The sequence below is a fragment of the Perca flavescens genome, chromosome 13, assembly GCF_004354835.1.
Source record: "Perca flavescens isolate YP-PL-M2 chromosome 13, PFLA_1.0, whole genome shotgun sequence".
Classification (NCBI taxonomy): Eukaryota; Metazoa; Chordata; class Actinopteri; order Perciformes; family Percidae; genus Perca; species Perca flavescens.
Window position 1 is genome coordinate 13102377 of NC_041343.1, and position 22307 is coordinate 13124683.

General features: G+C 37.0%; 2 protein-coding genes across 6 annotated transcripts in view; one reads left to right on the top strand and one right to left on the bottom strand.

The window, feature by feature from the left end:
* myo1ca (myosin Ic, paralog a) overlaps positions 1 to 10373 on the top strand; it is a 19922-nt gene extending 9549 nt beyond the window's left edge. For 3 of the 5 annotated variants that reach the window (XM_028596329.1, XM_028596328.1, XM_028596331.1), the window contains 31 exons: positions 392 to 550; positions 640 to 755; positions 1160 to 1358; positions 1571 to 1651; positions 1802 to 1981; positions 2065 to 2163; positions 2538 to 2651; positions 2732 to 2803; positions 2905 to 3024; positions 3449 to 3531; positions 3694 to 3799; positions 4594 to 4674; positions 4760 to 4851; positions 5006 to 5100; positions 5242 to 5288; positions 5429 to 5509; positions 5776 to 5881; positions 6700 to 6817; positions 6905 to 7018; positions 7129 to 7205; positions 7351 to 7419; positions 7923 to 8007; positions 8101 to 8260; positions 8396 to 8479; positions 8581 to 8674; positions 8774 to 8829; positions 8933 to 9068; positions 9537 to 9607; positions 9686 to 9783; positions 9884 to 9983; positions 10091 to 10373. In XM_028596329.1, the coding sequence (XP_028452130.1) occupies positions 392 to 550; positions 640 to 755; positions 1160 to 1358; positions 1571 to 1651; positions 1802 to 1981; positions 2065 to 2163; positions 2538 to 2651; positions 2732 to 2803; positions 2905 to 3024; positions 3449 to 3531; positions 3694 to 3799; positions 4594 to 4674; positions 4760 to 4851; positions 5006 to 5100; positions 5242 to 5288; positions 5429 to 5509; positions 5776 to 5881; positions 6700 to 6817; positions 6905 to 7018; positions 7129 to 7205; positions 7351 to 7419; positions 7923 to 8007; positions 8101 to 8260; positions 8396 to 8479; positions 8581 to 8674; positions 8774 to 8829; positions 8933 to 9068; positions 9537 to 9607; positions 9686 to 9783; positions 9884 to 9983; positions 10091 to 10117 (3120 nt within the window). In that variant the 3' untranslated portion in view covers positions 10118 to 10373. Of the gene's footprint in view, positions 1 to 391; positions 551 to 639; positions 756 to 1159; positions 1359 to 1570; positions 1652 to 1801; positions 1982 to 2064; positions 2164 to 2537; positions 2652 to 2731; positions 2804 to 2904; positions 3025 to 3448; positions 3532 to 3693; positions 3800 to 4593; positions 4675 to 4759; positions 4852 to 5005; positions 5101 to 5241; positions 5289 to 5428; positions 5510 to 5775; positions 5882 to 6699; positions 6818 to 6904; positions 7019 to 7128; positions 7206 to 7350; positions 7420 to 7922; positions 8008 to 8100; positions 8261 to 8395; positions 8480 to 8580; positions 8675 to 8773; positions 8830 to 8896; positions 9069 to 9536; positions 9608 to 9685; positions 9784 to 9883; positions 9984 to 10090 lie in introns of those variants that run through there. The other 2 variants (XM_028596330.1, XM_028596332.1) reach the window with 2 other exon arrangements.
* Positions 10374 to 12657: 2284 nt separating this feature from the next.
* Positions 12658 to 14141, bottom strand: LOC114567017 (uncharacterized). The gene is made up of 5 exons (XM_028595906.1): positions 14124 to 14141; positions 13672 to 13827; positions 13445 to 13546; positions 12959 to 13150; positions 12658 to 12849 (listed from the first exon to the last, which is right to left on the bottom strand). The coding sequence occupies exons 1-5, from the start codon at positions 14139 to 14141 to the stop codon at positions 12667 to 12669; spliced, it is 651 nt and encodes a 216-aa protein (XP_028451707.1). The 3' UTR covers positions 12658 to 12666.
* Between the last annotated feature and the right edge of the window lie 8166 nt (positions 14142 to 22307).

Here is a 22307-nt window from a genome sequence, read left to right on the forward strand (position 1 = left end):
TGTCCTGTCTGTTTATCATTTGGATTCCTTAAATGTCTTTGTTGTTTAATCTTGGCAAGACTTGGTGGAACTGTTCTCACTTTGTGTGTTTACAGTTGTTCTGGCGATGTTGTTAGTAAGTTTTGAGAAATTTGAAATATGTCTCTCTTCATACATAGATTCTATCTTGTAATATAATGATGTGGCAATTATTGTAATATTGAGCGCCAGATGTTAATTCTTTCATAACTGGGTGAATGTATTATCATCAGATGAAATGGAATTAGGCCTTTTGTGCCCTCTGCTGGTCAACAGGGTGTAATTGCATCTATTGGAAGGTTAACAGAAGTAACAGAAATCTTCTCTCTGCAGTACTGCTGAACTGTGTTCCTCCTTGTCTCTCTTCCTGTAGGAGGTGGACGTTGAAGGAAGAGTGCGTCTGGTGATGGAGAGCGCCCTGACCGCCCGGGACAGGGTCGGGGTGCAGGACTTTGTCTTGCTGGAAAACTACAACAGTGAGGCAGCCTTCATAGAGAACCTACGGAGACGCTTCGGAGAAAATCTCATCTATGTAATAAAGCCAATTTCCTTCATATCTTCCAAAACATTCCAGTTGATGTGATGAAACAAATCTACATGTGTTCTAATATTTTGCCTCAGACGTATATTGGCTCAGTGTTGGTGTCGGTGAACCCTTACAAAGAGCTGGAGATTTACTCCAAGCAGCAGATGGAACGCTACAGAGGGGTCAGCTTCTATGAGATATCGCCGCACATGTGAGTCACTTCATGGTCCTCAGACATTTATTTATCAAAGTCCTCCACTTTCCTCTGCTGTCAACTGCCCAGCTAATAATCACATGGCATGCTGAGAACCATGCAATCAAACGGATTTTATTGAGGCATGCATGAGATATTCAGTGATATTCTGGATATGTGTATATTATATGCTTTAGTACTATTTTTATAGCTCATAAATATACTGTATAATGGTGCATAACTTAAAAAAATAAAAATGTCAACAGCAAAAAATATAATGTAATAATAATGTAATGTTTACAAATAAATGTAATAATATAACGCATGTAAACAACTGACTAACAAAAAAAGCCATTCCATTTGATTCATTTAAATGAAGTTGTTGTTAGCGTGACTCTGTTCCACCACCATGTTTCCCTCAGCTACGCCGTGTCAGACAACACTTACCGGGCCATGCGGACCGAAAGGAAGGACCAGTGTATTCTGATATCAGGTGAGAGTGGAGCAGGTAAAACAGAGGCGTCCAAGAAGATCCTCCTCTACTACGCCGTCACCTGCCCCACTAATGATCACATGGCTACCCTAGGTGACCGCCTACTGCAGTCGAACCCTGTTCTGGAGGTATTTAAACTGTCCAACCTGAACAGCCGCTATTTGTCTTCCACAATATGTAGTGTTATCTGTCGGATCTGAGAAATCAGAATGACCTTTGCACATGTTTTATTTGTAAATACTTTTAATGTTTTTTCCTGACTGATGATTTTTATTATGCTATTGTTGCTCTTAATTTCACTTCCTCCATCTAATTTCCTGCCTTTTTTTGCTTTGCGCAGGCATTTGGCAACGCCAAAACACTTAGGAATGACAACTCCAGCCGCTTTGGAAAATACATGGATGTCCAGTTTGACTTTAGGGTACACACTCTCACTTTCTATAGAAATCATATATGCTTACACCATACTAATATTCGCATTAAGTTGAGTTATATCCTTGATAAAAGCTCAAACACTTAAACATCTAGGGTGCTTTTAACCATTTTAACTGTTTTCTGTAACTCCTCCTAGGGGGCACCAGTGGGCGGTCACATCCTGAACTACCTGCTGGAGAAATCCCGTGTAGTGCACCAGAACCACGGTGAGAGGAACTTCCACATCTTCTATCAGCTTCTGGATGGAGGAGACAACGACCTGCTTACCACGCTGGACCTGGAAAGAAACCCTCAGCACTACCATTATCTGGTAAAGGTGTGTGTGGTGTTTTGTTTTAAAACTGAGGCCCATGCAATTGTACCATCAGTTGTTATGTAATATTGAATTGTCTTGTTCAGGGCAACTGTCCCAGACTCAGCTCCGTCAGTGACAAGAACAATTGGAAAGTTGTGATGAAGGCCCTGTCTGTTATTGGCTTCACCGAGGAAGAAGTGCAGGTCCGTAGCAATCCAATCCATTGCGAGCGATGTTCTTACAATTTGCATTATACTGGGAATATTATTTTCTGTGCAGTTTAATAGTGAATCTATATTTTTTTTTTTTACCCCAAAACATTTTGTATCATTTGCAAAGGCTTTTTTTTTTTTTAAAGGTTTTGAATCCTGCGTTGTTTACATCAACTTGTTGCCTCAAGCCTTCTTTGGTGACCAATTAAATATGAGCATTATTTTGAAAAATACTTAAAATGTATCTGGTTTTAATTGTGTATGAAGGAAAATATTCTCAGTGACTGTCCAGTCTCTCATTTAGTTAAATAACAGATAGTACATCTGTGTGGTTGTTGTTAACTGTCTTTCCTGTCTGACATCAGAAATTGCTGAATATCATCGCCAGTGTTCTCCATCTGGGTAACACTCAGTTTGGGGAAGAAGAGGAAGGAGAAACTTATATCACCACTGAGACTCAGATAACAAATCTTGCGAAGGTCAGAACAGTCCCACTGGTATTATTGGGTGTTCAAATATGCAAAAAGGCTTAGCTGAGAGCAGATGTGTTGTTTTCCAGCTGCTGGGTGTTGATGGCTCAGCCCTCGGGGAGGCACTCACTCACAAGAAGCTCACTGCCAAAGGAGAGGAGGTGATAGCCTTTTTGTCCTTGTTTCTCATGTTTTCACTTGTTTGGTGTGTACTGTGAGAATTCATCATTTTGTGTCATGGTTGCGTGCTTGTGCATTACAGATGATCAGCCCACTAGATTTTGAGCAGGCAGTGTCTGCCCGTGATGCCTTAGCCAAGGCCGTGTATGGTCGGACCTTCACTTGGTTGGTGGAGAAGATCAATCAGTCGCTGGCTCTCAAGGTGCAGTAACAGTTCAGATAACAACCCAAAAACAACAGTGGCAATTTCATCATCATAGAGCACCTTACCTGCCCTGTCACTGCAAGCGTCTCATGCTTATACATCCCTTAGTACATTTATGTGGATTTTTTATTTAGTATCTTTTCTTTTATTGTCCATATTATTCATGTGGATTTGTTATTTTTATTGTTATTTGTTATTTTATCATCCTGTTTATGATGTATGTTTATGTTGTGTGTGATGTCTTTAAGCTACTAGGACCTTGAATTTCCCCTTGGCGATCAATAAAGTATCTATCTATCTATCTATCTATCTATCTATCTATCTATCTATCTATCTATCTATCTATCTATCTATCTATCATGTTGTGGGGCTGTTGTGTTTTACCATTGATTGCATGCTGTTGACTTTATACGTTATGCAGGATGAAATCTACCACAGCGGTAAGGGCTGCTCAGTTATAGGGCTTCTTGATATCTATGGCTTTGAGGTCCTACAGCACAATAGGTATGGGTTATATTAATTTCCATTTTTCTGTCCTTTCTTAATCTGCTTCACAGTCTCTTAACCAAATTCTTCAGTAATTGTCTCTAATGCACATACCTTTTGTACACACTGTAACTCTAGCATGCTTTTGGCCTAAGTGTTCCCTTTTATTTCTCCTGACAGTTTTGAGCAGTTCTGCATCAACTATTGCAACGAGAAGCTTCAGCAGCTGTTTATTGAGCTCACCCTGAGATCTGAGCAGGAGGAGTATGAGACAGAAGGAATTGCAGTGAGTCAGTTGTTGTTGGGTTCTGAAAGCAAATATGTTTGATATATATATATATATATATATATATATATATATATATATATATATATATATATATATATATATATATATATATATATATATATATATATATATATATATATATATACAGTACAGGCCAAAAGTTTGGACACCCCTTCTCATTCAATGTGTTTCTTTATTTTCATGACTATTTACATTGTAGATTCTCACTGAAGGCATCAAAACTATGAATGAACACATATGGAATTATGTACTTAACAAAAAAGTGTGAAATAACTGAAAACATGTCTTATATTTTAGATTATTCAAAGTAGCCACCCTTTGCTTTTTTTGATAACTCTGCAAACCCTTGGTGTTCTCTCAATGAGCTTCATGAGGTAGTCACCTGAAATGGTTTTCACTTCACAGGTGTGCTTTGTCAGGGTTAATTAGTGGAATGTTTTCCCTTATTAATAAAAAAGCAAAGTGTGGCTACTTTAAAGAATCTAAAATATAAGACATGTTTTCAGTTATTTCACACTTTTTTGTTAAGTACATAATTCCATATGTGTTCATTCATAGTTTTGATGCCTTCAGTGAGAAACTACAATGTAAATAGTCATGAAAATAAAAAGGAAACGCATTGAATGAGAAAGTGTGTCCAAACTTTTGGCCTGTGCTGTATATATATATATATATATATATATATATATATATATATATATATATATATATATATGTATATGTATGTCCATGCAACATTGCAACATTGTTCTCCCTACCTCTAATTTCAGTGGGAGACGGTGCAATACTTTGACAACAAGATCATTTGTGACCTGATAGAGGAAAAGCACAAAGGCATCATCTCCATTCTGGTGCGCATGGCAACTACCACGTACATTGTGTTGTCTTACCCTCATTGTAGGTACAGTTAAATAGTGTGACTGTTTTTTTTCTCAGGACGAGGAGTGTCTGAGACCTGGAGAGACCTGTGATTTCTCCTTTTTAGAGAAATTGGAAGACACACTGGGCGGCCATCCCCATTTTGTCACGTAAGCATCATGTTATATCCAATATTATTTTGACAATACATTGACTCTCCTAACTACAGCTTGTTATATCAGCAGTCCTGTGTGTGTGTGTGTGTGTGTGTGTGTGTGTGTGTGTGTGTGTGTGTGTGTGTGTGTGTGTGTGTGTGTCTTTCAGTCACAAGTTGGCAAATGGAAAAACTCGCAGGGTAATGAGTAGGGAGGAGTTCAGGCTGCTGCATTATGCTGGAGAGGTCAACTACAATATCAATGGTAATCTGTAGTTTATCACTAGATTAACCAGTTGGTTATTTTTTATCCATGCAATTCATTCTACATTTATTTCCGAGCATGACCCACAACCCGCTGATTCCTTAATGACAAGCTACCGTGTTATTGTTTATGTCCTTTCAGGTTTCCTAGATAAGAACAATGATTTGCTGAACAGGAACCTGAAAGAGGTGAGTCTAATGAAAATGGACAAGGTAGAGTCTCAGCACAACCTTTGAACACCTCTTTGTCTAGTGCCATTGCTTGAGGGGAAAGGAAGAGGGGGACGTACTGTGTTGACATGTGGTTGTGTGGTTTGGTCTCTGTTCAGGTCATGTGCCAGTCAGACAACCAGATCATAAGTCACTGCTTCCGCAGAGAGGAAGTGATAGACCAGAAACGCCCAGAGATGGTGAGAATGAGTGTCTCTCTCTCTCTCTCCTCTCTCTCTCTCTCTCTCTCTCTCTCTCTCTCTCTCTCTCTCTCTCTCTCTCTCTCTCTCTCTCTCTCTCTCTCTCTCTCTCTCTCTCTCTCAAAGTAGTCAAAAGTATTTCTGTGGTATATAGTCATATAAAGTAGTGTACAAACATTTTTTTAAAAACCCAAACACATGCACACAAATATACAGAGAATTTCCCATAGTTTCATGTTCTTTTTAATTTTTTATTTGTCCCTTAGGCAGCCACTCAGTTTAAAAACAGCCTGACGAAACTTATGGAGATCCTCATGTCTAAAGAGCCATCCTACGTGCGCTGTATCAAACCTAATGATGCCAAGCAGCCAGGTACACTTTTACATCTTGTAATTGAATTGAAAATAAAAAAATAAAAATCTAATTTCCACACAGTTATTGGAACAACGTATTCATGACATGCTGAACACTCCTTGAAATAATAATGTTCTCACACACTGATCAGTTTAATTGATTTAATTTAATGTATTACCCCCGCCTTTTTCACTGGCGGGGGTTAGTGTTGGTGTTAATATTATCTTTGTTGTGACTATTATTGCCATTGTTCATCACACCCCCAACCGGCACTGGCAGACACCGCCTACCAAGAGCCTGGGTCTGTCCGAGGTTTCTTCCTAAAAGGAGTTTTTCCTCGCCACTGTCGCACTAAATGCTTGCTCTTGGGGGAATTACTGGAATTGTTGTGTCTTTGTAAATTATAGAGTGTGGTCTAGACCTACTCTATCTGTAAAGTGTCCTGAGATAACTCTTGTTATGATTTGATACTATAAATAAAATTGAATTGAATTGAATTGAATAAAACTCAACAATTTCTGCAGACGTTTCACAATAAAAGTCTCCCAGGGAAGGGAATACATAATGCCCTCTGAGGCATTTTAATGTGAAAGAGATTGATGAAGTGTTGTGTTTAACACAATACAATCAGAAAACATAAGGTTTATTATCAAAAAATCAAAAATAACCTATAAAAGAAGGAAAATTTGAAATAAAGGCAGTTTATAATATTTGATGTAAATATTTTTACATACATTTTTTTTTACTTACCATATGTAATCTAGTGTATAGTATATGCTATACTATAGTATAGTCAGTGTTTTACTGTCACAAGTAAATAAGATCTCTCCCTGCAGGAAGGTTTGATGAAGTTCTGGTCAGACACCAGGTGAAGTACCTGGGCCTGATGGAAAACCTGAGGGTCAGGAGAGCTGGCTTTGCCTATCGACGTCGCTTTGAAGCCTTCCTGCAGAGGTGACGGAGCTTCTCTTTGAATGGCTTTTGTTCTATTTGCTCTATGTTCAGCCTACTGTCAATATAATTATGTACAAATGGCTTTAGGTATAAGCCCCTGTGTCCTGAGACGTGGCCCAATTGGCATGGCAGACTGGCAGATGGTGTCTCGGCACTGGTCAACCACCTAGGCTACAAAGCAGAGGAGTACAAACTGGGCAGGTAATGTGTGGTTGGGTAACGGTGATCTGTAAGTAGCTTAGTGGGTATCATCATCAAAATGGCATTGTGCCGTCGTGTTGGTCACACATTGCTTTGTCTACTTCCTGCAGGTCAAAAATCTTCATCCGTTTCCCAAAAACTCTCTTCACCACTGAGGATGCACTTGAAGCAAAAAAACCAGACATAGGTAAGTAACACAACATAGCCTGCTAAAGCACATCATATGTATTCAGTAGGACAACTCCTACGCTGAACTATGCATCAGCATCCACAGCAACACCTTGGTGAAGGCATAAATCCACCTCTGCTCTCTTTGATTTGTTGCGTTACAGCTTTGACCTTGCAGACGTCATGGAGAGGCTACAGGGAGAGAGCCAAGTACCAACGCATCAGACGCGCAGGTCAGAGCACCTCCCACTGTTGGCTCGCTCACAGTTTCCTGCCTCTCCTTTACAGAACAGTCTCACTGTGTCCCTAAAACTGAAATGCATACAGACATAACTACTCACAAAAATGATAAAGTTTATTATGTTTGTATATTTTAAATGCATTTAAATTTAGCCTTGCAAACACACTTTGGTTTGAGTGCCTTTCTAGGTAGGGTTTTACTCTCACTTTCATGTTGATTTTGGATATCTTCCATTGTCATATTGGGACTATGTGCTTTGTTAAATGTTTGCGATATATAAAAATACTTTTGCTTTGGCCATCAAAGTTTGGTCTACATTCCAGCTCATGTGTTTGGCAGTATATGCTTTTGTGTAGTTTTTCCTAATCTAAATTTTTCAACAAATCTATTTGGGCCTAAGCTGTCTTTCTGTACTATACTAACCTTGGCATGTTCACTTTGACTGAGTATAAACGTTATCTTGGTGTTAATATAAGCATGTATGTGTATGTGTAGTGATTGTGATCCAGTCTGGGTGGCGAGGGATGAAAGCACGCAGGAGGGCTAAGAGGCGTCGACAGGCTGCTGAGTTAATACGCAGGTGCTTCATTGATACTTTGTTACTGTTTCTGGATGTATTTTTGTAACTGCATGTACAGTTAATTTCCTTGCTTGTATGTGTCTTTTTGTTCAGGTTTATAAAGGGCTTCATCTACCGCCATGAGGAATACTGCCCTGAGAATGAGTATTTCCTGGATCATGTGCGCTACTCCTTCCTCAAGAATCTACGTAAAAACCTGCCCAAGAGCGTTTTGGACAAAAACTGGCCGACACCTCCACTCTCCCTCATTGAGGTACACACAGAGGGTCATTTTGCTGACTTGCATCATTACAAACTGATACAAGAATGAATAAGTAGTAGAAGTAAGTAAGAATATGCAGAGTTATTAATGCAAATTCTGCGTTGTCAATTCCACGGTGCCCTGCAGGCCTCTGAGCATCTGCGGAGGATGCACATGAGAAACATGGTCATGAAGTATTGCAGGAGGGTCCAACCTGAATGGAAGAAGCAGGTACACGTACTGTACTACAGAAGGCAAGGCCTTACTTTCTTTTTAAAGAAAGACATCTGGTTAATTGCTCATCTTGCTTAATTTTCCTTTCTTCCCTCTAGATGATGCAGAAGGTTGTAGCCAGTGAGATCTTCAAGGATCAGAAAGACAGCTACCCTCAGGGTGTTGGAAGGCTGTTTTTGGACTCCAGGCTGGGTACGTGTTGATACATGCATTTTAATTACCACTGTACTAATTAACACCATACAGAATATGTAATAACATTTACAGAGGCATTCCCATTGCTTTATATAGAACGTGAGCAAATCAATCTCAAAGTCATCCAGACCCTCGCCAATGACAAAGTGCAGGTGGGATGGACTTTTTTTTTTAATCCTATGCGATGATTATAAAAGTGCTACATAACTTTTTTTTCAGCTGCCTCACAGTAACGGGTCTCCTTGTGCTTCTCAGTACGGTGTTTCAGTCGTAAAGCATGACAGGAGGGGTTTCAAGCCTCGCTCTCGCCAGCTGCTCCTCACTAACACCTTTGCTGTGCTGGTGGACCGGACCAAGCTCAAACAGAGGATTGACTACACCGCTCTGAGAGGTGAAAACCAGCGCTGAGTTGGGAAGGGGGTGCAATTTGAGAAAAAGTATTATGTTATCTATATTTAGCAATGACCTGGAATCCATGATCATTGCTCGGCTCGTTTTCATTTCTCTTGTTTTGTTATTGCTAAGGAGTAGTTATTACAGTTTTTACAGTTTTCACATAAAGTTTATTTTTCTTTGAGCTTCAGCAGTCATTACACCTCTCAATCGCTGTATGTTACCTGTGCACTTCTCCAGAAATATCCATGGCAACCAAGTAGTGTGTGTGTCCAATCTCTTGTTTCTCTAAGAAAGATGCTTTTAACTGAGAGGATGACCATTTATGATTAAACCAAATCAGGAGATGGGGAGATAGCTTTCAGCTTTTTACTGACTCAAGAGCGTGGCTAATGTTACTGATTCATTCATTGTGATTGTGTTCTTTAGTTCAGTAAGTACAAGCCAGGTTTTTTTCTTTAAACAGGTATCTCTGTGAGCTCCCTCAGCGATGGGATGTTTGTTCTGCACCTGCCCAATGAGGACAATAAGCAGAAGGTACAGTAAGACACCGAGCAGTCATCTAGATTGTTGACTAGTTCGCGACCACTCTAAATACAGCTGTGTCTCCCTTAGGGCGATTTGGTCCTACACTGCAACCATGTGATCGAGCTGGTGACAAAACTAGCCATGATGGCCAGCAAAGTCAACTATGTCAACATCAGCCCGGGCAGGTGAGGCTTCTCTTATTGCTTCTCTGTTGTGGTCATTGGCAACCGTATCAACAGTACTCATCTCTCTATCCCGTCTTTTCATCATTATTATTATTATTAGTATTAGGTTTGCTATGGCTCGAGGCAAAGAGGGAATCATTGATTTCGTCAGGGGTTCAGAGCTAAAGGTTACCAAAGGCAAGCGAGGACATCTGCTAGTGGTGAGTCAGCCGCTGTTCTGGTGTCATGTGTGGAGTCTGCAGGGAGAAAGGGGTTTTTATAATATTAAAAACATTTCGGCCAGCTGACTGTGTCTCTCACTCTGCAGACTGCCCCGCGGATCAACTCCACATGAAGAAACCGAAAAACAGCAACCAGACAAACGCTAATCCTTTTAGCTAACTGGAGGATTGCCACTCAGAAGTTGTGTTAGTTTGTAGTTTGTTTGCCGACACGATGCTTCCACAAGCACACACGACATACTCAACTGAAGGAAGATCCCTTATTAATTCATATGCATCATCATTATTACAAGAATGTATTTACAGTTTTTTACAATCACTTTGCTACTAATTTCAGAACCTTGACGTCATTTTTCAAAACTCTAGACACAAAACTCACAACCAATGATCAAAATACACATTTTTCAAAACTCTAACACTTTTTTCAATTGCTTGGATACAATACACATAAACAAAAGATCATTTGTTCATTTAACAAAGATCACTTGTTCAATATGACACAACTTAACATCAAAGTACTACTATTTCAAAAAGCAATTCACACATTACATTTCAGATGATTGTCTATTCATTCCATTACAATCATCTAACTATCAATCCATACAACTACTCAAAATGATAAGTAACTGTTGCATTACTCTTAATACATGGTTGTATGGAAACAGACAAACAATATTCCATGTTTAGATCATGAAAGTTTCAAGATACAGAGATTCTTTGTCACCAGTTAGCGTGGAGCATGAACCAATTAGAATACAGTATCTATGGATGTAATATTTCATCATCATTCTTTACTGTACTGTACTACTGTTTACCAGACACTGTTTCTATGGTCCCATGTACCAACTTTTCAGACTATTTACAGTATTGACAGTATTGCACTGTATGGATTCAGGCCCTTGGAATTGCTTGTCCAATTCTTCCAACTTGCTACTGATGATTGAGATACATCATTTACAGTCGTGAAAAAATTAGGACACCCATGCTAAAGTTGACTAAAAAGAGGAATAAAAAAAATCATCTTTTGCAAATTGATCTTACAGTAATGCCTTTATTAAAAAAAAATGAGGAAAAATCCAAACTTTAAGGACACCAATTTTCTTTGTGAATGAATAATGTATCGTAGATAAATAAATGTTCTTCCTTAAATTACAGGGGGCATAAATAAGTACACCCATATGTTAAATTCCCATAAAGGCCGGCAGATTTTTATTTTTAAAAGCCAGTTATTTCATGGATCCAGGATACTATGCATCTTGATAAAGTTCCCTTGGCCTTTGGCATTAAAATAGCCCCCCCACATCATCACATACCCTTCACCATACCCCCACATCATCACATACCCTTCACCATACCCCCACATAGTCACATACCCTTCACCATACCTAGAGATTGGCATGGGGTACTTTCCATAAAATCATCTCTATATGCAAATGAAACCATCTATTAGACTAACTAAGAAATAAAACCATGCCAATCTCTAGGTATGGTGTATATATATATATATATATATATATATATGTGTGTTTGTGTGTGTGTGTGTGTGTGTGTATATATATATATGTGTGTGTGTGTGTGTGTGTGTGTGTGTTGTCGTTGCAAATGAGAATTTGTTCTCAATCAACTTACCTGGATAAATATATATATATATATATATATATATATATATATATATATATAATGTGTATATATATATATATATATATATATATATATATATATATATATATACCACATTGGTCTGTAGTATTCTCTCTACTACTGCAGTACTTTTACAGGGATGTATTTACTTGTAGTACCATAATGAAACATGTATCACATATTTTGTACTACAATATTTAATGATTGTACGAACGATGACCCAGTGAAACTATGGGTAGCTTGTGTGTGGGTGATCTAAAGTAATGTTTCAATGGTATTTCACAATATATTTGTTTTTTGAACCAGTGATTGTGCAAGTGCAAGACTTCTTTAGAGATATGAATGCACAATCCAATGTTTTGAACATTGGACAGTCTGTGTTACAAGTGATAACTGTTTTGAGTTTTGTGTCTAGAGTTTTGAAAAATCACATCAAGGTTCTGAAATTAGTAGCAAAGTGATTGTAAAAACTGCAATGTTGCAGTAATGACTGATCCTTTTTTTTTTAAAGAGTTGAAAATCATAACATGAAGTCGTCACTGTTTTAAATGCTTCATCGCTTTATTGACAGTCATACATAAATATATTTTCACTTGTATCAAATATAATAATGTTAAACACTGTATCTCTATATTGTAAGAGAAATAAAATAAAGTACTTTGAAATAAATAACATGTTAATAAATATGTGAATAAATAGTAAATATATCTTTGGAAAGTCCAGGAGACTGAGGGCTTGGGGGAAAAACAGGATGTTGGTAAGTGTCTCTGTTGTGGGAGCTTACAGTTAGAGGTGAGACAGAAACTGTGGGAAATACCCAAGAAAAAGAAATAATTGTGACTGGCTCAAATGAGAGCTCCATGTAAAGTCTGACAACACCACTAAAGCAGTGATTAAAGTTAAAACTGTTATTCCAATTAGGGTGGTGACATCAGTTCAGCCTTTTCTTCCTTTTTGTGTGTGTGTGTGTGTGTGTGTGTGTGTGTGTGTGTGTGTGTGTGTGTGTGTGTGTGTGAGCGTGTCATAAGTGTGTTTTTGAAGCCAGTAGGAGGAAGTCTCTTGCCAGCTTAGTGAGGTAAAGGTCTAGATCCCTCAGAATGATGTATCCCTCCATTCGGCTGTCCCATACTGTTTTTGATCTGGTTTGTGGGCTCAAGGCTGTAGGAGAGGTTGGCTTCGTCCAAGAGCTCTTCATGTAACTCATCTGGAGAAAAAAAAAAAAACTATTTTTATCAGTCACTTCCTCTAAAGTCTTTGCAGTGGGCTACAAAAGGGGATATGTGAGTGAATTTTTGTGAGAAGATTGTAGATACCTGACTGCTGACTTGGCTCATCAGGTCCCTCAGGTCCAGCTGAATGTACCTAATGCTCTGAGGTAAAGTGGGGCCAAACGCCCGCACCACCATATGCTCTTTCTCCTCCTTCTCCAGCTGTTTTCTCTTCCATTCCAGCATATTCCAAAAGGCTTGCATGTCCCAGAAAGCAGCATGCAGCCGTTCCCAGTCCTGAACGCACAAGAGGCAGCCACATGATTACATAATCAAAATGTTGCACAACCCCCTTTCTGTGCTTGAAGTTGTAAAAGGGGAATTCCACTCAAATTTTAAAAAAATTTACATTCTGCAAAAGCAGAAGGTTTCGTTTTTTTCCCCTCATAATTGAAAGAAAATCTCAAAAGAAAAGGAAAAGAAATTATCAGTAAAAAATGTAGACTGTGTTTTGCAGAATACCAACCAAGACAGTAATGAGAAGAATTTCTATAGAATTGAAATTTTTGAAACACTCAAGAAGATACTAACCGTCAGCTTTAACCAGCTGTAGAAATCTGTAGAAAGCAATGGCAGGTCCTTCAACTGCCGGCTTCTGTCCTCAAAATGCTTGTTTCCCAACTGCTGCTCCTTCTATTAAAGTCAACATGGTAACCATTAAATAATTGTATTTAAGAAAAGCTAATGATGGCTGTGTATAAGGCTCACAGCAATAAGATGGTCAGTTAGGAGAGCAGGGAGTAGTTTTCAGTACTCACATATTTCCTCTGCAGATGCTGGACACGGGTTCGGGTGATCCTCGTGAGACGAAAGGAGTGGTTATATGTCTTCTTCTGGACTGGAGAAGGAGAAGAGGACTCCACACAGTGGATTACACAGCAAAGGAAGATGAGAGCCCGCCACCAAACAGTCATCTGAAACAGAGATATGAGATATACAGTATATTATCTACTGTTTACAGTTCATCATCTTTAATGATTGCAATCCAAGTGCCATTACATCACATTCAGGTATAATGGAGAGCTGTCTACAACACACACACACACACACACACACACAAAAGGGGGACCTACAGTACCACATTCAACACAAACTACAGCATTCCCGTTAAATACACTGATACATTTTATGGGAACTTAACTTGCCAGTGTTCATACTTAGTGACCAAAAGGAAGTCCATTAATATTTCTGAAAGAAAATCCACCCACACATCCTCCACACACGACATCCTCATACGTGCTTTCTTTCTTATATAATTCAGTAACACAAGTTGGAATAGTTGCACATGCATGGAAGCAGAAGTCTTGGATCCTCTAGTCTGATGGTTTCAGTGTGGAAGGAAGTGTTCAGCATATTGTCCCCTTTTAATTCCATGACCTTGCACCCTAAAATGTCTTTGTAAGGTCTTTAATCCTGGCACTACAGATTACAGACTTTACTGGCACACCTCATCTCTGCTGGCTGCTGTTGCAATTAAGATGCATCAGGGTTGCATCAGGTGTTGTTGGGGCAACACAGTATTCTTGATGAGTCAACATATTTCTCATTCACTGTAACAAGAGTGTGTTCTCTAATGATCTCCCAGTTTAATAACTTTTCTGCTGTTTATTTGTGTAAACAGCAGACAAATAAACAGCAGAAAAGTTATTAAACTGAGTGGATACTACACGTTATCAAGCATACAGAAACACTGCAACTTTCTGACATCTTTTTAACTTGATTTTGACATGACAGTGTGTAAAATAAAATGTTACCTACTGTACAAAGGATCCATTTTACATATGCATTGCCGTAAACGTGTGCATATGTGTCAAGGCATACAAGGCATGTGTCGATACAATTGCCTGATGTGTTTTTTTGTACATATGCTCAAATGGTGATACAGTAAACAATTAAAAACATGAATATATATATATATATATATATATATATATATATATATATATATATATATATTTATATATATATATAAATACCACCAAACTAATGTCTTAAGTATCTATATTTTTAAGTTGGGCTTACCTTGGAGCAGCAGTGAACAAAGCAAGATACTTTCATACTATAGTGAGGCTCATGTACTCTTTATATATTTGTCATGTTGCTTTCGGTTTCTGACAGATCTGGAGTTTTTTCTTTTTTTCCTCTCTCTCTCTCTCTCTCTCTCTCTCTCTCTCTCCCTCTCTCTCCTTCGAACTCTCTCTGTTTCAGCATCTTTGTGGTCACCGATATGATTCAGGCAGAAGTGAGGTATAGGTTGGATTTTTTTTTCTATGTGGGGAATGAGTGTTTTCAGGAGCACTGATGTACTATTTAGGTAGCTAGTCTATAATACCTATTATTTAAAGTAATATTTTGAACTTTCTACTCACTCATTTTGTGATTATGGCCTTGCGGTTTTATGTACAGAGTGTGGCTGTGTATGCAAGATGCATCACCTTTTTATTACCAGGATATTTAAAGTTAAATGTCAGACAGACAGACAAACATAAGGAATGAAAGTAAATGGGAATCTGAGTCTAAAATCTTCAGTGTAAACCGTATGCCACTTTTAATGTATTATTGCTCTGCATGCTGATATCTTGTTTTAATAACTGCTTTGATTTATATTATTTAAGGGTGACATTCTCTGGTATAATTACAACAATGTGTATTAATGTGCACTTAAACAATAAATATATAAACTGCTTTATTCCTGCAGTTTCATTTCAAGATGAATTAACTATGACACAGAAAGCGACGAGCTGATAAATACTACTAAGATCTGAAACGTTTTTCAAGTGTTCAGTCTTGACTGTGCTTCTAAAGGGAATATTTGAAGAGTCTCATGATGTAGATGACTAATGACTGACACAGTTTCACTGAATCTCACAAAAAAGAGAAAAGCACAGAAAAAGGCCCCTATCATAATTATCATAATCCCCGGCAATTTCTATTCCACTTTATTTTAATGTCTTAATTTACATCTATATATCCTACCACGTCCCCACTTGTTTTATTACTTGTAACGTTGGCTTTCGAGTATGTTATATGTAGCTTAGACCTAGAGGGGACAGAGCCTTTGTCATCTTAATGGATACTTTTATTGGAGCCCTTATCACAATTTTGTCTTTATTTCCTGCATTTTATTTCACTGGCATTGTTTTCAATATCTTTATTTGAAATATATAGTTTGTTCTATTTGCATTTTTGTCATTGTTTTTTTAATGTGCTGCCTCTGTAGCTTGTTTGTTAAATAGTTATCTTCAAATAGAGATAATAATGATATTTTTATTTGTGTCATATGTAATATATGTGTTTCTCTGGTTCTGGGGAAGACAAAAGCTGAGGCATCACTGCTGTCATTTAAAGTCATCGTTATGAGGGACATAATAAAGACTAAACCTTGTCAGTGTCACGGCCACTGCTGACTTTTAGGTTATTTTATTTCTGTTTTCATGCCATATCACTAACTGTCGCTCCCTCCATTCCATTGTTCCATTGATTCATTGTTCATCTGCCTGTTTGAACCTTTTTGACATAAGATTTCCCTGCTTGCCCTTAATCAGATTTGTTTGCATGGTCTCCTGGTTTTAAATCTTGCATGCCTTAAACTAAGTAAAGATGAACTTTCCTGTTACATTGACTGCTTGTGTTGTGCTTTTTTGGGTTCTGCCACTCATCCAGAGTCATTACAATCATAACATCTACATGCCATTTGCTGTAGATTTGACTGTAGATTTCCATATGGCCTTTGGTCACATCACTCTGCATTATTTAATAGGATCTGCCATGTTCTTTTTAAAGTAAATAAAGTGTTGGTAGTATCATTTGAAGTGTTATTGAAAGTATATGTTTTTGGTTTTCCTCATAGCTCAGAAACAGCTCTTCCAGAAAATTGCGCAACCATGAAGAGGTTGATAGTTCTTTGGACGTAAATTCCCAACCAGAGATAAATCACCCAACATTCAAATGAATGACAACTGGGGGGGATGTTCTGTCAACAAGTTGAAAATTAAACAAAATTTGTTGATTCAAGATTGTATTCAGTGATCAGCGAACTAAAAATGTGTACAGCGCCAGTACAGGTGTTTATTTATCTGGCGTAATTTTGTTTCGTGTACAAAATACAGGTCTGCTGATCTTCTTTAACAATGCTGCATTAAATAATAACTTTTGAATGATCTGGTCTTTTTTCTTCATTTCAGCCTCTTGTTTCTTTTTTTCTTATGTTAAACAGCTATTTTCATACATTTGATTCTGTATTTATTGTTTATTTCATATTAATGTTCAACAAGTGTGATTGTTTATGTATGCACCAACCACCCCTGCACATTCCTTGTAAGTACTTGCTTGGCAATAAACCTGATTCTGATTAATTTCCATTTCTGTTTTTTACATTCCAGCACATAAATGTCATAGATTCGAGTGATCTATAATTAGAATGTATGGCTTGATTGTCACTTTTTAGGCCGCACTTGTGCATATTTGTTTATTTCACCCATAATTAGATTAAAGAAAACTTGCCGTTCTTGAGTAATGAAGCAGTCTCTTCCTTTACCTACACTTACCAAACCACAGGTGCACATAGTCAAAGGCATGGATTCTCTGAGGATGGGATTTATCTAATGAAAGAGTGTCACTGGCCACACCTGATAGAATGGGATGGGCCAGGTAAAAGAATGTTTTGGAAATGTTAAAATGAACAGCTTATTCTAAAACTTTGTTTCATAATCACTATTCAAAGTTATATATATATATATATATATATATATATATATATATATATATATATATATATATATATATATATATATATATACAGTACAGGCCAAAAGTTTGGACACACCTCTTCTCATTCAAATGCGTTTGCTTTTATTTTCATGACTATTTACATTGTAGATTGTCACTGAAGGCATCAAAACTATGAATGAACACATATGGAATTATGTACTTAACAAAAAAGTGTGAAATAACTGAAAACATGTCTTATATTTTAGATTCTTCAAAGTAGTCACCCTTTGCTTTTTTATTAATAAGGGAAAACATTCCAGTAATTAACCCTGAAAAAGCACACCTGTGAAGTGAAAACCATTTCAGGTGACTACCTCATGAAGCTCATTGAGAGAACACCAAGGGTTTGCAGAGTTATCAAAAAAAGCAAAGGGTGGCTATTTTGAGGAATCTAAAATATAAGACATGTTTTCAGTTATTTTACACTTATTTGTTAAGTACATAATTCCATATGTGTTCATTCATAGTTTTGATACATTCAGTGAGAATTTACAATGTAAATAGTCATGAAAATAAAGAAACACATTGAATGAGAAGGTGTGTCCAAACTTTTGGCCTGTACTGTATATATATATATATATATATATATATATATATATATATATATATATATATATATATATATATATATATATATGTGGTTTCTAATATACATTTTAGAAACCACACATGAGAAAAGATCATTTTAGGAGCTTCCATTAGGAAAAGGTGACAAAAAGAGTAGGGGTTATTTTTCTGGATTTAATAGGTGACCAAATATATGAGACAAAATATGCATACCTCATTGTGGTGTCAAGAAAAGTTACAGTGTGACTGGGACAAACAGACAGGGTAAAGAACCAACCCAAGACATTCATGATCCAATTTATTACATTCACATACATCATGTGACTTTTTCATTGATACATTTTCTAGGTAAGTAATAATTAGTAAATAAGAATGTATTGCCCCAAAGTATTGTGCATAGATAAAGTGTTTAATCAAATTGGATGGCCATGCTCGCACGAGGTACCAGAAACCCAATATGTTCAGGTTCTATCCCCTAACAAAAGCGCTATCCTGTCCCTAACCACTCAGCTGCTACCCAGAGCATGTCTTGCCAAGAAAAGCAGTGGGATTCATAACACCACATAATCCACAGACACCAACGCTATTTACCTCATTGTCATTAGATTCATTACTGTTATACTGATATATGATGAAGTCGGATGGTCATCACTGAAATCCAATAGGCATCACATCAGCATACTTGTGTCTTTATTTATAAGGCTTTGGTATCTACATTGCCAAGATATATTCAACATCCTTATTGAGTACAAAGTGAACAACCATGACACCATCTCACAGGATATATAGGTTAATTTTAAAACTTCCTTGTACCAACTCTGAACTGGGGAAATACTGGTTTACAGTAGTATGCATCTCATTTCTAGAATGAAAATGTAATTTGAGACATTAAATCCTCTGAGGGACTTTAAAGTGTGCGTGTGCGATGACTGCTTCATGTGACTGAATTGTCTTGTGATGTTGTATATATGTAATTTGTTTTAAGGTCTCTGTAACAAATACATCTTAGCTATCAAATTATGTTGTGGTTGATAATATGATGCTGCCATTATTAGTCATCATTAGATGTAAAAAAGGCCACATTACATGAGGAAATAGGAATTTATAGAAACTCTGGGACAATAAACCTTGGGTCAGTGGGTGAGTTACAGACAAAAACAAGCTGACTTCCTCTTAAAGTTTTTTTTAATTGTCACAATATTGTCAGTAAGACGGGTGCTTAAGGAGAAGGGCTTCCCTCATTTTCATAACCCCCTCCCCCGTATTCCCCATATACAGTAATATGAAATTTCCCTTGTGGCACGAACAATTTACTCTATCTATTTTCAGTCTCATTCATTTGTGGTTTCAGGCATCCCTTTTAGTTTTGTTATGTATTTCCTTCCCATTTTGAGACTTCTTCAATAAATAGTAGGAAGCTAATGCTATACTGAAGCCCAGTTCTCTTATTCAGATTATGGTAAATGAAGTATAATCACATGTTGCCAAAGGCTTTTACTATAACTATGACGAAAAAATGCTGTGCTGTGATTAACAGAAAGTAAAAATGCTGTTGTGATAAAGGGGCTATTTCGCAAAAATTGCTAGTCTATAAAGTCGATAAAGCCTTCAGAAATCCTAATGCTGATTAACAATGCATAACAAATGTAGTTAACATTTAGGAAATAATTAAATTCTAATACAACAATAATTGCCTGTCTTCCTAGGGTGTGTTTACCTGTTAATAGAACAAGTCAATTGATTAAAAAACAACACACCAAACTGACCAATTTGCTTTTATAGATGGCAAATTGATTAGACCACCACCATACATTATAACTGCAACTTGAAGCTGGGGAAAGTTATGGAAAATCAAAAATGTCTAAATGAAAGTTTGATTTCATTCATATATATATATATATATATATATATATATATATATATACAGTATATCTCAATATTTAAATCACTCTGCTTTTGTGAAGAAACCAGAGCTAATGCACAGTAACATTTAAGTAACCGAATGAACTAAAATGGCAAAACACACACACACACACACACACATACACACACACACACACACAAACACACACACACACACACACACACACGTTTTATTCCATTTTATATACCAAGATTAATGTTGTCTTTACATAGATATTTCAAATGAACATATCATTATGAAGACATAATATTGAAGAAAAAAAATTCATTTCAATGGAAACTTAATTTTTTGCTTCTTTTTCATTTATATAAATGCAGCATTTTAGATTCCAGTAAAGATCCTGCTCACTAACATAAACTATGGACTAAAGAATACAAAGTTAAAATGTTCTACATATATTTTTAGTTATAGACTGCGTTAACATCTGAGGTCATGTCAGGCCAACAGAGCTGCAGCACACATGAGATACTGTAAACCAGTTACTGCTGTTTTTCACCTGTCTGACAGCATGCACTGAGCTGTTTGCTTGAAAGCACGGACACAACAGGGACATTTTGATGTGCAGAAGAACAAAAGACAGCTGCATGAATGTGTAGTTGTGACAGCAACACAGTTTTGATCTGGCTCACTCGTGCAGTTGACCTGGTAAAAACTCTGCAGGCTTTCTATTTAGTTTGGATCTCTTTTATAAAAGAAAGGGTGAGGTTGTTTTAGGAGGCCTGTACACAGCTTCATAATGTTTTTTTTTGTGTTTGTTCACTATGACATTGTGCATACATCTGACTGTTTTTCTTCATAGTTTATGTCTATTGTATTTTTGAATAGACAAGTGCTACAATGTATATGTAATGTAAACACAAAGCATTTTTTTTGTTCATTAAAAACACAAGTTTTGTTCAGGAATCCAAGATATAAAGGTTTAATCTGGATTTTGCACAGTTGCTGATAATTATATTTAGTCCACATGAAACAATGCTTTCGCCTTTGGTGTTTTTTTAGGAAATAATAAAGGGATGTCTGGTGTTTCCATATTTATTTATCTAAATTGTAATCTGCACTTTGCATTTACATGCACAACATACATTTTTTTAATGAAGTCAGTTAGCAGATGGTAAAAACATTTTCCTGTGGCATTCACCTAAGCTCTAGCTAGCCATAAAGATCATTAAACTGATTTATTAAGTAAACACATTGAATCAAGGTTGATGGGATTTGATTCCACTCCTGAAAAGATTGACTTTTGACAAAAAAGAAAATGACAGGTAATGACATAAGATGTTCATTCTAAAATTAAGAGCACCATAAATTGAAATCAAATTAAATTGATAAGTGAGTCAAGTCACCCTTGACTCAGAAATGTGTTTTGCTTATTGTTACTTCGCTTGGACGTTTGACCTCCACCCTATGAGCTGAGTTTAAGCTTAAAAAAAGGTAATTGTACTTGTAACATTTGATATTCTAAGCAGAGTATTTTAGATGTCTTTAAATGGGACCTGCAGCCATCCTGCATCCATACAACTAACTTTGAGTGAGGAGGAAGTAGCTTATTGAACCTAAGGTGACATGAAATGTGGGTCCATTGCCATTATGGAACAGAAATTGATCATTCAAAGTGAGGTTTCATTGTTGGACAGACACAGGCTGCATCCATGTCAATCTAGGCTTTTTTTTTTTTTTTTTTTTTAAGAGAAAAAAAAAAGTAGCAGTAGGTCTACAGTGCGTACTTCTTAACCATATCATCACTGTAAATGGTAAGCTGTTATCACTCGCTGTACAATTAAATAAATCTAAAAAACCTTATTTAAAGATGCTTAAAAAGCTCTATTTCGCTCCAAGAGCCTTGATTAACCTCCACAATCATCCCTACTCGACCTCTGGTTTACATACGACCCTCTGAAAGGCGCAGAGATAAACAATGCTCAAAAACATGTGAGGACAGCTGCACAATCACAAAAGAAAAGATATCCTAAAATATTTTTTATTGGGTCACCACCAGCTGGGTCTAATTTGTTTAGACAGCTTGATGTTTGAAGTCCTGGGTCTTTTTACGCAATACCTATTGACTAGACCGGATTTTATCCCTATAAAAGCAGCCGTAACTTCACTGAAAGGTAGATGCGCTTAAAGGGTTGT